This window comes from Marmota flaviventris, chromosome 20 (assembly GCF_047511675.1).
Source record: "Marmota flaviventris isolate mMarFla1 chromosome 20, mMarFla1.hap1, whole genome shotgun sequence".
In the NCBI taxonomy this organism is placed as follows: Eukaryota; Metazoa; Chordata; class Mammalia; order Rodentia; family Sciuridae; genus Marmota; species Marmota flaviventris.
This window is the reverse complement of record NC_092517.1, coordinates 17,818,761-17,832,244: the sequence shown is the minus strand read 5'-3', so window position 1 is coordinate 17,832,244 and position 13,484 is coordinate 17,818,761. Positions and strand designations below refer to the sequence as shown.

General features: G+C 59.6%; 1 protein-coding gene across 3 annotated transcripts in view; it reads left to right on the top strand.

The window, feature by feature from the left end:
• Slc6a6 (solute carrier family 6 member 6) overlaps positions 1-13,484 on the top strand; it is a 57,105-nt gene that overhangs the window by 16,886 nt on the left and 26,735 nt on the right. For 2 of the 3 annotated variants that reach the window (XM_027931833.2, XM_071605893.1), the window contains 3 exons: positions 8,607-8,846; positions 10,209-10,343; positions 11,844-12,078. In XM_027931833.2, the coding sequence (XP_027787634.1) occupies positions 8,618-8,846; positions 10,209-10,343; positions 11,844-12,078 (599 nt within the window). In that variant the 5' untranslated portion in view covers positions 8,607-8,617. Of the gene's footprint in view, positions 1-8,606; positions 8,847-9,636; positions 9,744-10,208; positions 10,344-11,843; positions 12,079-13,484 lie in introns of those variants that run through there. The other variant, XM_027931835.2, reaches the window with a different exon arrangement.

Sequence of the window (13,484 nt, the reverse complement as noted above, 5' to 3'; positions counted from 1 at the left end):
TGGCTTCCAAGGGACCCCCCTCTCCGGTTCCTTCTTTTGTTTATGTGTGTGCCTGGTCCTGGGGACCAAACCCAGAGCATCCCACATGCTAAATGATCTACCACCAAACTACACCCCCCCAGCACCCCCCACCCTTTTTAAAATTTTTCATTTTGAGACCTAAGTTGTGGAGGCTGGCCTCCACTTTGCCATCCTCCTGCCTCAGCCTCCAGAGGAGCATCCTTCATGAACTGTATTTTTCTGGAAAAAAAAAGAAGTGCAGATATTCTGTGCCACTGTGGAAGAAGCATTGTGACCTCATGGCCAAAATATCTTCAGGCATAGAACCAAGGCGTGGGCTATCCCCTGCCCTCCCTGGCCTGGTCTGTCCTGAGACTCCCTCCCTTCCGTAAGTCACCTTGGCTTGGCCCCTCCTGTTCCCATCTGCCCTCCCCCCCCCCCCAGAGCCTCTGGCCCTTTGCTGGAACTACCCTGGATCCTCTTGTGTGACTCATGTCCTGTGAGGTCACCAACAGCTGTGGTTACCTGGGAAATGGGGTTCCGAGGACAGGAGTCTCCCTGGAGGGGGGCAGGGTGCAGGGGACAGACATGGGAGTGCTTGGGGGCTTCCTGGGGACCCGAGGGGCAAGGGGGTCTTCCTCGGAGGGCACCAGGGTCCCCACGCTGGGGACTCGCCCAGCTCGCCCCTCCCCCCGACCACCAATGGGAACCTCTCTTCTCCTACCTCCCCAGCCTCTCCTGAGTCAGTCCCTAAGTGGACCCAAGGTAGGCTGCCGGGTGCACAGGGCGTGGGCAGGGTTGTCCCCAAGGACCCCCGGAGGGATCTGGGGACAACTCTGGAGTGGGAAAGAGGACTTGAGCTGACCCTAGGAACCCCCAACAGGAGAGGCTGAGGCTTTTTATTCAGGCTCCAACCACCTCCTCCTCCGCCGCCACCCGGGCCTCAGTTTTCCCATCTGGGAAAGGGAACAACATGAGCCCAGAGGCCGGTGCCGGCTTTCGCAGTCTCCTTCAAGCTCAGCCTTGAGGGGTGTGGACCGGCAGATTTTAGCTTCACCACCTCCTGGGGACTTTTATTTCTTTAAATTGCTGAGGCTGGCCTCCAACTTGCGATCCTCCTGCCTCGGCCTCCCGAGTCGCCGGGATGACAGGTGTGGGCCACCTGGCTTGGCTCTTCAGGGAACTGTCTCCCGTCCCCTCCCCAAAACCAGGAAGAGGGGGTGGTCAGCAGATTTCCACATCTGTGCTCAGATCCACCAACTCAGGGGACCCATGTCACCCTTCAGTCAAGTTTAATGGCAGAGACAGCAGGTCCCCTCCCCCCACATGGCCCCTGAGGCTGAGGAGGCCAGGAGCCAGGGAGGCCCAGGGAGAAGCAGCTGAATGGAGGACCGGGCTGTTGAGTCCCCGTCTTAGCGCTGAGACACCATCTGGGACCCTGGAGATGCTCCTCAGGGCTGTGGCTGAGGGTGGAGGCTGAGGGTGGAGGCTGAGGGTCAAGGCTGCTACTAGGTTTAGGGAGACTTTTTGGGGGAGGAACCAGGGATTGAACCCAGGGTCCCTCGGCCACCGAGCCCCCCTCCCCAGCCCTATTTTGCATTTTATTTAGAGACAGGGTCTGGAGCAGGGAGTGGGTCCCCAGCTGTGGCTCCTGGTGACAGAGTTGGGGACACCCAGTCCTGAGTTGGCTCCTGGTGTGGATTTTAACGCTCGGTTTTTCTTGCAGCCGAGCAGTAGCTGCAATTAGGCTCCATCTTAGAAAAGGCTGGAGGTCACCCGCTGTCACCGTGACACCAACATCTGCTGACCCGACAGACTTAGATATGAGTTCCATCTACCCAGGTTTGCACCGAGGGCTTGCGCCTCAGCCTCTGGCGCCTACTGTATATCACCTGGTGGGGGATGTTTGTGGGGACCGTCCCCTCCAGGTTTCTGCTCTGTGAGAAGAGCCCTTGCCCGGCCTGCTGGTGCGGGCTGCGGAGGAGGCTGGCCTCCCGATGGCTGTCTTGTCACGGGGTCTGCTCTTGGGGACAGAGCTGCGTTCCTCCATCTCTGGGAACCGAACCCCAGAGCCCCCTCCCCAGCCCTTTTGGTGTTTTATTTAGAGACAGGGTCTCCCTGAGTGGCTGAGGGCCTCACTAAGTGGCTGAGGCTGGCCTCCACCTTGCGATCCTCCTGCCTCGGCCTCCCTAGGCGCTAGGATGACCGCCGTGTGCCACTGTATGCGACTCTCTTGGGGGAACTGTGCTCAGACACTTCTGCAGGTTTCAGGTGACCAGAAACCCGGCTTCCAGGTCAGGGTGACGGAGGGGACCCCGTGGTACTGGGCAGGGGCCTCCCCTCCGGGGCACCCGGGTCCACTTCCGAGGGTGGAGTTGGGCAGGAAGGCTGTTGGCCGATGCGTCCAGCCCTGGGAGCGTCCCCTGCTGTGCCCACTGCCCGGATGGTCACACTGAGGCCGAGGCCCGGGAGCAGGGACTGGTGGCCACAGAGCTGTGGCTTCCTGCAGAGCCCTGGTGACAGAGTCGCGGACACCTGGTTCTGAGTGGGCACGGGGCCCTGGCCACACCCTTGTGACTTGTGTCACCCAGGGCCCTTCTTGGCGTGTGTGTAGAGCAAGGGAGGGGCCGCCACCCGGGGTTCGCTCTTCTCGGGGAGGTGGCAGGACGTCAGGTGACAATCTTCAGAGCTTAAAAAAGCGGAAGTCCCAGGAAATGGCCTCTTTATGGCCCTGGCTGCTGGGCCTCAGGAGCCCGTCCACCCCTCCCCGCCCCCACCCACGTCCCACAAAGCCAGGCTCCGCCCCGGGGCTGGGGGAGGGGAGGGGGTGGCACTGCGGGGACAGGAGGTGACAGCTAGCTCCGTGGGTGCCTGCTGTCAGCTGACTCACCGCAGCCGCCTGGGCAGTGGGGGAAGGGTATGCAGAAGGGCCCCAGCCCCTGCAGATCCCTGTCACCTGTCCCCAAACCTCAGCCTCCAAAGCATACCCCCCACCCACGCCATCCCAGGGAGGCCCAGTCTGGAGGCTGCTGTGCAGAATCCTCAGGTGGGTCCATCCTGAGTTTGGCCCGTGGGACCCACAGGTCCCCGAGCACCCGGACCCGGGGGAGGGGGGGACACGATGTCCCTCCCCCTCTCCAGAGGCCTCCTCCCTCCTCCTCTGGCTCTGGCCTCCGTTACCCAAGGTGCAGTCTGGGTCGGACCCCAGGGTAGAGGCTCGCCTTTCCCCTAGAGGCCGGGCCCCTGAGAATGTCACCCTAAGGTCCCTTTGAAACCTGCTCTGGGTGGCCGTGAGCAGATGGGGAACCTCCTGTCCTTGTCCTGAACTTGCCCAATGCTCTTCCTGGTCCTTTAATAAAACCGCGTCCCCCCCTCCCCGCCCCCACCCCGTCTCTGGCCATGGTGGGGGGACAGGAAGTGACCCCCTGTTCCCAGCCCGGTGTGTGTGACCATGGTGTCACCCAGGGGATTGCTCAGGAGTGGACGAGGGAGCTGTGTTGTGGGCCCAGGAAGATCTCCTTCATAGCGTCACCAGGGAGAGGTCCTCGGCCGAGGAAAGGGAGTCCCAATGACCCGTCCCAAGTGGGTCGCTGTCCAAGGGCCTCAGCTAAGGATGCGTCTGAGGGATGGGAATTAAATGATCAGAAAATCCCACAAAAGCCCCAGGAGAACCCTTAAGAACCCCCTCTCAGGCCGGGCGCCGGGGCCCACGGCTGTCCTCCCAGTGGAGGCTGAGGCAGGAGGATCACAAGGTGGAGGCCAGCCTCAGCCAAAGCGAGGCCCTAAGCAGCTCAGGGAGACCCTGTCTCTAAATAAAAAGTAAAAGGGCTGGGGACGGGGCTCAGGGGTCAAGTGGCTCTGAGCTCAATCTCAGGTACCCCCCACACACCAAGAAAAAACAAGTCCCCTCTCACAGTGGGAGGAGGCCGGGATTGGCCAGGCCACCAGGGAAAAGTGAGGCCCAGGAAGGAACCAGACTGAGCCCCGACTGGGACAGCTCACAGAGCAGGATAAATCCGGGTTCCCACCTTGGCCTGGACACCGTCCCCCCCAGCCATCTAGGGTCTTTGTTAAGTGGCTGAACTTAACTACATTGCTGAGGCTGGCCTCCAATTTACGATCCTCGTGCCTCAGCCTCTGGAGTCACTGGGACTATAAGTGTGCGCCCCCACACCCGGCACCTGCTGATGTTTGGAGAAAAAATGACACAAGATGGCCAGGAAATGACCCACGCCACACCCCTCAACCCCTGGCATGTCCCCAGAGTGTGGGTGACCATTGTTTTGGGGGTTTATTCTGGGCAAAACTATGGAGCAGTGGGGCCCGTCAGTCATCCCAGCCGCTCAGGAGGCTGAGGCAGGAGGATCGCGCTTTGGAGGCCAGCCTCAGCAATGGAGTGAGGCCCTTGTCGGTGATAAAACAGAAAAACGGGGCTGGGGCTGGGGTTCAGGGGTTCAGCGCCCCTGGGTTCAATCCCTGGGACCAAAACCAAAACCAAAAAAACAATTCTTGGTTTCCCGGATGAACTTGGCTCAGAAGAGGCCACCCGGGGGCTTGGTTAGCCTTTGCCCAGAAATAGATCACCAAAGGCTACTGACCGCATGATTCCACTCAATGATTAAATCTTTCTTTTTTTTTTTTTTTTTTTTTGGTACCGGGCATTGAACTCAGGGACACTCAACCCCTGAGCCCCGTCCCCAGCCCTATTTTGCATTTTATTTAGAGACAGGGTCTCCCTGAGTGGCTCAGGGCCTCGCTTTGGCTGAGGCTGGTCTCCACTTGCGATCCTCCTGCCTCAGCCTCCCAAGCCGCTGGGATGACAGATGTCGTCACCGCGTCTGGCCCCCTCCCTCCCTCTCTCTCTCTCTCTCTCTCTCTTTTTAAATAATACATTTTAGGATTGAATCCAGTGGCTTTCTACCCCCGAGCCCTTATTATGATTTTATTTGGAGACAGGGTGTCTGCTAAATGGCTGAGGCTGGCCTTGAACTTTGGATCCTCCTGCCTCAGCCTCCAGGGGCTGGGATGGCAGGACTGCACCCCCCACACTGGGCTCTTAAAAGGTCCGATTGGCGCCTGTTAGACGCTTAACTGGGGCCAGGGATTGGAACCTGGGGAGGGTCCCGCGGCAGACATTGGGGACAGGCCCCAGTTGGCCTCCTCCTTGATCATGTACCTCGCCCCCCTGATTCCCCGTCAGGTCATGGGGCCCTTCACTTCCCTATTTGCCCTTGAACCCAGTTCCCTAATTTGTCATCTGGTCTGTGGCCTGAAGCTGCCTTCTTTAGTTTTATTTTTTTTTTTTTTCTGGTACCAGGGATTGAACCCAGGGGCCCTCGACCCCTGAGCCCTGTCCCCAGCCCTTTTTATATTTTATTTAGAGGCAGGGTCTCACTGAATGGCTTAGGGCCTAAGTGGCTGAGGCTGGCCTCCAACTTGCGATCCTCCTGCCTCGGCCTCCCGAGCTGCTGGAATTGCAGGCCTGCGCCCCTACACCGGGCCTGCCGCTGACTTCTGTCTGCAACATATTGTTAGTAACGATCATGTTCGGGATCTGGAGTTTATTTGTGGAAAACTGAAACTTTGTGTCCTTTGAGGACCTCTCTGGTCCCCCACTTCCTTATTATTTTTTTTTAAGTTAAACAGAGTTCAATGCCTGCCCCGCATTGTCCCAAAACCCCACTGTGGCTCGCTACCTTCTTCAGTGGTAACTAATATGTATTTATGTATCACCAGGCCGCGAGCTAACAACCTACAGGCGTCTTGCTATTTTGGGGAGGATGGGGGGTACCAGGGATGGAACTCAGGGGCCCTCGACCCCTGAGCCCCCTCCCCAGCCCTATTTTGTGGTTTATTTAGAGACAGGGTCTCCCTGAGTTGCTTAGGGCCTCTCTTTGGCTGAGGCTGGCTTTGAACTCACGATCCTCCTGCCTCAGCCTCCTGAGCCGCTGGGATGACAGGCGTGGGCCCCGGCGCTCAGCTCCCCGATGCTTTTAACACAAGAATATTTGGGGATGACTCCGGAAACTGTCTTTACAAGCAGCTTTTGGCCCAGAGTGGCTACTCGACCGTCTGATGCTGGTTAACAATTTGGGGACCAAAGGACTATTTTGCAAACCCACGGTGTGGCCGGCCCTGGGTAGCATCTGGCCAGAGCTTGACCAGGTGATCTGCTGGCAAGTGGCCTTCAGGCACGGCTGGATCTGGCCGCCATCCCTGGAACCGAGACACGGGGAGGGTTCTGAGTCGGGCCGAGCGGGAGGCGTCCTCCCAGAGAGCCTGGGTCAGGGCCACTCCGATGGCTTGTGGCTGTCAAAACCAAAGAGGAAGCTCTTAAAATGGGGAATTATGTATCTCGGCCGCTACAAAATCACCCTGGGCGCCGGGCCAGGAAAAACAGCTCATGTTGGCAGGAAAATCGACCGTCGGACGCTGGCAGAGGGGACCCGTGCCCGTGGCCGGACACTCATGGCCCCGTGTGGTGTCCTTGCTGGAGTGTCCCGGAGAGTGGCCTCATTGGGAATCCATAAGAGATGGGTGGAGGCCTGGCAGCCAGGGTGTCATGTGAGGTCAAGCCGGGCCATCCGAGAGGGACAGGGAAGGCCTGGGTGTCCTTGTACTACCAGCTCAGCTCAGTGACCTCAGAGCATCTGGAGCTTGCTGATGTCACCCAGGGTGGCACGAAGAAGCCTTTCCACGCTCCGGGCTTGGGGAAGGGAGGGCCTGGTAAAGATTAGAACAGTCAGATCCCAGCAGCTGGCACCGAAGTCCTTGACCAGAGAGGTTGACTCACTTGCCTGAGGTCACCCAGCTGGGGGAAGGAGCTCCCGGCTTTGGGATCAAGGCTGACACTCTGGGATTCCTTAAGGCGACAAGCCAGTGTCCCAGGGACGAAGGGAGGAGGAAGTTGGGGCCCCAGGGGCCGCGGGAGGGATCTGGCTCTGCTGTGGTTGGTTGAGGTGGTGGAGGACAGATGGGGGGTGGGGTAGGGAGCTGTGGGGAGCTGGGTGGTCGCCATGGCAACCGGGGTTGGGCGCCAGGAACACGCAGAAGCTGTCAGCGGGTGTCCTTGGAAGGCTGGGGCCTCCAAATTAACCTCCTGAATGAGCCTCCTTCGTCTGCATTTGAAGGACCCTTGTGTGGGGGGGCAGTGACCAGCCCCAGTGAGGGGGGGCGCAGAAGCAGGGTCCTTGAGCTCTTGGTTGCAGATGGCAGTGGGATCCATCCCCAGGAGCAGGGTGGACCCCACAGAGCCCGGCAGGTGACAGCCACCTGCCCTGTCCCTTCAACCCCCCCCCCCCCCGTTCAGCCCCTGGCAGCCTGACCCGGGGGGCCCTGGCCATGGAAAGAACTAGAATCCTGGTTCCACAGGAAACCAGAGGGAACCCAAGGGGCTCGGGGAATTCCAGTTACCGCTCTCCCCCAAGTTTCTAGAAGGTTCTCTGCCGGTGTGAGAAGTTAAGTCCTGCAGCCCAGAGATGGAGGGAGGACTCTCGGGGTCCCCACCAGCCACCAGCCCTGGCTCCTGGGGGGAACCAGCCTTTGCCCGGCACGGGGGCCCACGCCTGTCATCCCAGCGGCTGGGGAGGCTGAGGCAGGAGGATCGCCAGGTGGAGGCCAGCCTCAGCCAAAGCGAGGCCCTGAGCCGCTCAGGGAGACCCTGTCTCTAAATAAAATGCAAAACAGGGCTGGGGACGCGGCTCAGGGGTCAAGTGCAATCTCTGAGTTCAATCCCCCCCACTAAAAAGGGTGGACGTGGCCTTTTGGGTAAGGAGGCTCCCCAGGAGGCTGCTCCCTGAGCCACACTGTCCCCAGGAGGGAGGGAGGGAGGCCCAGACATCCTCCCATTATGGGCCCACCCAGCCGGCCCACAATGAGCCGTCCTGATAACCATCGGGGGGCCCGGCTGGAACAATAGTGGCCATTGGGGCTATTTTTACAGTGGCCTGGCCCCGCCGGGCCCCTGAGGGACAGGGCACAGAAAGGCCTTGCGGATGCCCCAGCAGACGGAGGAAGGGCCCGGTGGGCTGCCCGGGGCTGCAGGAAGCCTTGTGGGTCTGCCTGTCGCCAGAAACAATCGGGGTCCCCCACCCCAGCCAGGGACAGGAAGAGGTGGGTCCTGCTGGCTCCTGGTGCCGCCTGGGGCCGGGCCTCACGTCCAAGCCCCAGGTCCTCGGGCCACCCCCCCTGGCCTGCTGCGTCACCCCCAGAGCTGGGGTCTTCTGCTCCGAGCGCCGGGCGACCTGCAGATACCTGGGAACCACTGACCCCATGGCGCTGCCCGATGCCCTACTGTGCGCCTGCCAGGGACACCCCAGGACGGGCTCCTCTTGTCCCCAGGGGTGACTATATTTTATGCTTTGGGTACTGAGGATGGAACCCAGGGGACACCCCACCCCTGAGCCCCATCCCCAGCCCTATTTTTGCATTTTATTTAGAGACAGGGTCTCGCTGAGTGGCTCAGGGCCTGGCTTTGGCTGAGGCTGGCCTCCACCTTTCGATCCTCCTGCCTCAGCCTCCAAAATGAGCATCAGGCCGTCCAGGGGCGACGCCCAGGGGCCACCTCATTGGCCTCACCTTTTGGTCCCGTTGTGTCCCCTGCCTAGAGAGTGATCCGATGGCCACCAAAGAGAAGTTGCAGTGTCTGAAGGACTTCCACAAGGATATCTTGAAGCCGTCTCCCGGGAAAAGCCCCGGCACCCGGCCCGAGGACGAGGCCGAGGGCAAGCCCCCGCAGCGGGAGAAGTGGGCCAGCAAGATCGACTTTGTGCTGTCCGTCGCTGGCGGCTTCGTGGGCTTGGGCAACGTGTGGCGATTCCCGTACCTCTGCTATAAAAATGGTGGAGGTGAGTCCAGGGTGGGAGCTGGCCAAAGGGGAGGCGTGAAGGCCGCCGCCCGAGGGTCGGGGTGCCTTCTCTCTGCACCCTGATCTTCCTCCCCCGGGTCACCCTGTCCCACCCCCTGACCCCAGGTCACCACAGAGACAGGAGATGAGCACGACTGAGAATCAGGGTGGCCGGGTTCTGTCCCGAGTCTTGCTGTGTTACCTTGAGGTGCCTCACACCCTCTCTGATCCTCTAGTCTCTGAAAAGGTGGAATAAGGTTAGAGATTCACACTTGCCCTTTGTAAACCCCCCTGGATTTATGGCTCCCCACTTTCTCTCTCCTTGACATTATTTTTTGGGGGGAAGGGGGTACCGGGGATGGAACTTGGGGACACTCGGCCACAGAGCCCTGTCCCCAGCCCTATTTTGCATTTTATTGAGAGACAGGGTCTCACTGAGTTGCTTAGTGCCTCGCTTTGGCTGAGGCTGGCCTCCCACTCGCGATCCTCCTGCCTCGGCCTCCCCAGCCGCTGGGTTGCCAGGCGTGGGCCATGTTGTTGGGGTGTTTCTTGTTTTGTTTTGTTTTCATCCTGCCTGCCGAGGGCCCTCCGCGAGAGTCCTCGGAGGTGCCAATGTCCAGTGGCCACCCCCCGGCCCCGAGGTTTCAGGGACTTGGAGAGAGCTTGGGTAGGCTGGAGTTTGCTCAAGCCTGGCCCCGGGCCACCTGTGCTTAGGAAGCCACCCTTTGGGGGACTTGTCCCTTAGAGCCTGGTTTCTTAACCTTTCGTAGGTCTCAGGCCCCTGGGGGACTCTGATGAGGGCCCCAGACGCTCCTCAGAACCAAGCACCCACCCTAGACCCAAGTTGCCCACAGTTTCAAAGGGTTTATGGAACCCGCTGAAGCCATTAGTGACGCAGGTAGGACCCCTGTCCCCCAGCTGTGCCCCGCCTCCGTTCCCTGGCACCCCCCCACCCCCTGCCCCCACCCACCCACCAGCTGGAGAAGAAGCCACCCTTGGGTTTCTCACGGCAGCTGCTGCGATCCTTCTAGATCTTTCCATCTGGGCAGGCCCGGGCACGGCAGGTGTCGCAGAGGGTGTTGCAGGTGGAACAGTCCCCACTAAGGCAGGCAAGCCCGTAGGTGCAGCTCAAGCAAAGGCCCTGTGGCTCCGAGGACCGGGTGCCGATTTGGAGATGGCTGGGGTGGGGGGGGACACGTTGGAGAGTTTGGCCCTTGTCCCTCCTGCCCCCTGCCCCCCGTCACTCATTCTCTCTCTCTCTCAGATTCTGGTGGCCGGGAGGGGTCGGGAGGGAGCACCTCGGGGTGCCGGTCACTGTCACAGCCACAGCCTTAACCGGTCACTTCTGCCTGCCCCCTTACAGGTGCATTTCTAATCCCGTATTTCATTTTCCTGTTTGGGAGCGGCCTGCCCGTGTTTTTCCTGGAGGTCATCATAGGCCAGTACACCTCGGAAGGGGGCATCACGTGCTGGGAGAAGATCTGCCCCCTGTTTTCCGGTGAGTGCGGGGGGTCCCTGTGCTGGGCCGGATTTTATTGAGCAGCTACTGTGCCCCAGGTCCATTGGACGTGCCTGCGCCTGATGCAAGTTAGGAAGGAGCCAGTCGGGACAGCAGATGGGGGTGCTCCTGCTGTGGCCCCTGAGGCCTCGGGGAGAGGGGAGGGGACACGGGCCAGCTGCTAGGAAGAGAAGATGGCGTGGCCCCTCCAGGGGCTCTGAGTTCCCAGGAGGCGCCGTGCTCAGCCCCCAGGGGGTTCTCAGAAGAACCAGTCAGGACCGACGGGCACCAGGCAGGATGGCGACGTGCCCAGCCACCCGTAGACGTCTATTCTAGCATCCTGTGTGCCATGCACCAATGATCCAATAACCAATAATAATACTGATCAGTAGATGATCAATGATTCACTAATGCGGTGAGGCATTCAGTCTGCATTCATCCACCTGTCCACCATTCAGCTCACCACTGCCCTGGCCGACCCTCCAACCAACCACCATGTGGGCCCTCATACCACGCCTGGGTGGTCGGTGCACTTAGTGGGTCTTCATCCACCTTCCACCATCCGCCATCCGTCCATGCGTCCACCCTTCCACCCATCCGTCCGTCCATCCATCCATCCATCCGTCCACCCTTCCACCCATCCGTCCGTCCATCCACCCATCCATCCAATCGTCCATCCATTCATCCGTCCGTCCATCCAATTGTCCATCCATCCGTCCGTCTGTCCGTCCATCCATCATCCATCCATCCATCATTCCATCCAACCAATCATCCATCCAATCGTCCATCCATCCATCCATCTGTCCGTCTGTCCATCCATCCAATCACCCATCCATCCCTCCAATCGTCCATCCATCCATCTGTCCGTCCATCCAATCACCCACCCACCCATCCATCCAATTGTCCATCCATCTGTCCGTCTGTCCATCCATCCATCCAATTGTCCATCCATCTGTCCATCCATCCATCCAATTGTCCATCCATCTGTCCGTCTGTCCATCCATCCATCTCCATCCGTCCGTCTGTCCATCCATCCATCTCCATCTGTCCGTCTGTCCATCCATCCATCTCCATCTGTCTGTCCATCCATCCATCCATCCGTCCGTCCATCCGTCCATCCAATCGTCCATCCATCCATCCATCCATCTGTCCATCTGTCCGTCTGTCCATCCATCCAATTGTCCATCCATCTGTCCGTCTGTCCATCCATCCATCCAATTGTCCATCCATCTGTCCGTCTGTCCATCCATCCATCTCCATCTGTCTGTCCATCCGTCCGTCCATCCGTCCATCCAATCGTCCATCCATCCATCTTTCTGTCCATCCGTCCGTCCATCCGTCCGTCCATCCCTCCATTCATCCATCTTCCTTCGATGCTGGTCTCTGCTGAAGAGTCCCCTCTGGCCCTGTCCTGGGGATGCCGGGGCCCTCCTGTGGAGTGGGCGGTCCTGGTGGCCCCCTTGCTGATGCTCATGGCGCTCCTTGCCCCCCGCCCCCCAGGTATCGGCTACGCGTCCGTCGTGATCGTCTCCCTCCTCAATGTCTACTACATCATCATCCTGGCCTGGGCCACCTACTACCTGTTCCACTCCTTCCAGAAGGACCTGCCCTGGGCCCACTGCAACCACAGCTGGAACACGCCCCACTGTCTGGAGGACACGCTGCGCAAGAACAAGAGCCTGTGGGTCACCATCAGCACCCACAACTACACGTCCCCCGTCATCGAGTTCTGGGAGTAAGACTGGCCTCGCTGTGGGCAGGGGGCTGGGGCGGGCGGAGGGCGCGGGCCACCCCTCGTCCTCCCTGGGGAGTCGCGGTCTTCGAGGGTCGGGGGTGGGACGGGGAGAGGGTCCATATTTGCCCAGGGCTGGTATCGAATCTCGGTTCTGCCACTTCCCGGCCCGTTGATCTGGGCAAGTCTCCCTTTCTCCTCTCTGAGCCTCAGTTTCTTCACGATTTCTTAGTACATTTTAGAAAAAAAAATACATTCTCTGTCCTTGAACAGAGAAAAAAAATGTCTATATGAAGCTGAGGTAGTTACTCCAGTGAAAGGCGCATAGATCGAGTGGGAAAAATTGTGTATCAGTTAGCAGTTAGCTTTTGCTGCGTAACAACCATCCCCAAATTTGGTGAATTCACAGTCACCATTTACCATGATTCTGTTTGTCGGCAGTTTGCGCCAAGCCCTCCGAGTCTTGGGCTGCTTCCTGTGTCTGCAGATCGTTGTGGGTCCTCGGGGTAGCGCTTGGGCATTGGCTGGCTAGGGGCTTGTCACGGGTAGCTCCGGAGACAACAGACGGGTGACCCTCCGTGCATAAGCTCTTTTTCAATCTCCGCTCAGGCGTCATTTGTGTTCATGTCCCGTTGACCAGAGGAAGCCAAAGACGACCCCAGACGGAGAAGTACGGGGGAATAAAACCCGCCTGCTCGTGAGGGTAGAGAACTAGGGGTACTTTTGCAGTGAACCACAACGTCGTCCATCACTGTAGGGAGCTGTTAGGAAAAAAAATATAGATGTTCTCTGTTATTTGCACAGAGAAGAATGCAGGTCCCCAGGCTTCTCAGAGGGACTCCTCATGCATATACATGGTCCCTTGCAAACAAAGAAGACATTAAAAGCACGTGCATCGCCCCCTCAGCTCCCCACCCGTTGGGGAGCAGAGCTTCTAGACAAAGAAATGTTGGCATCTCATTCTGTCACTTGAATGGGGCCCAAGGCCACCGCCTTGACCTTTCTGTGCTGTTCTTGGCACAGCCTGACCACACAGGCCTGCCCCACCCGGGGCACCAGTATCTCTGCCAGCCTACTGGGCCTCGTTGCCATCAGGACCGGGGGTCTAGCCTGCACACCTGGGGTCTAGCCTGTGCACCTGGGGTCCAGCCCGCGCACCTGGGGTCTAGCCCGCGCACCTGGGGTCTAGCCTGCACACCTGGGTTCTAGCCTGCGCACCTGGGGTCTAGCCTGTGCACCTGGGGTCCAGCCCGTGCACCTGGGGTCTAGCCTATGCACCTGGGGTCTAGCCCGCGCACCTGGGTTCTAGCCTGCGCACCTGGGGTCCAGCCTGCACCTGGGGTCTAGCCTATGCACCTGGGGTCTAGCCCGCGCACCTGGGTTCTAGCCTGCACACCTGGGTTCTAGCC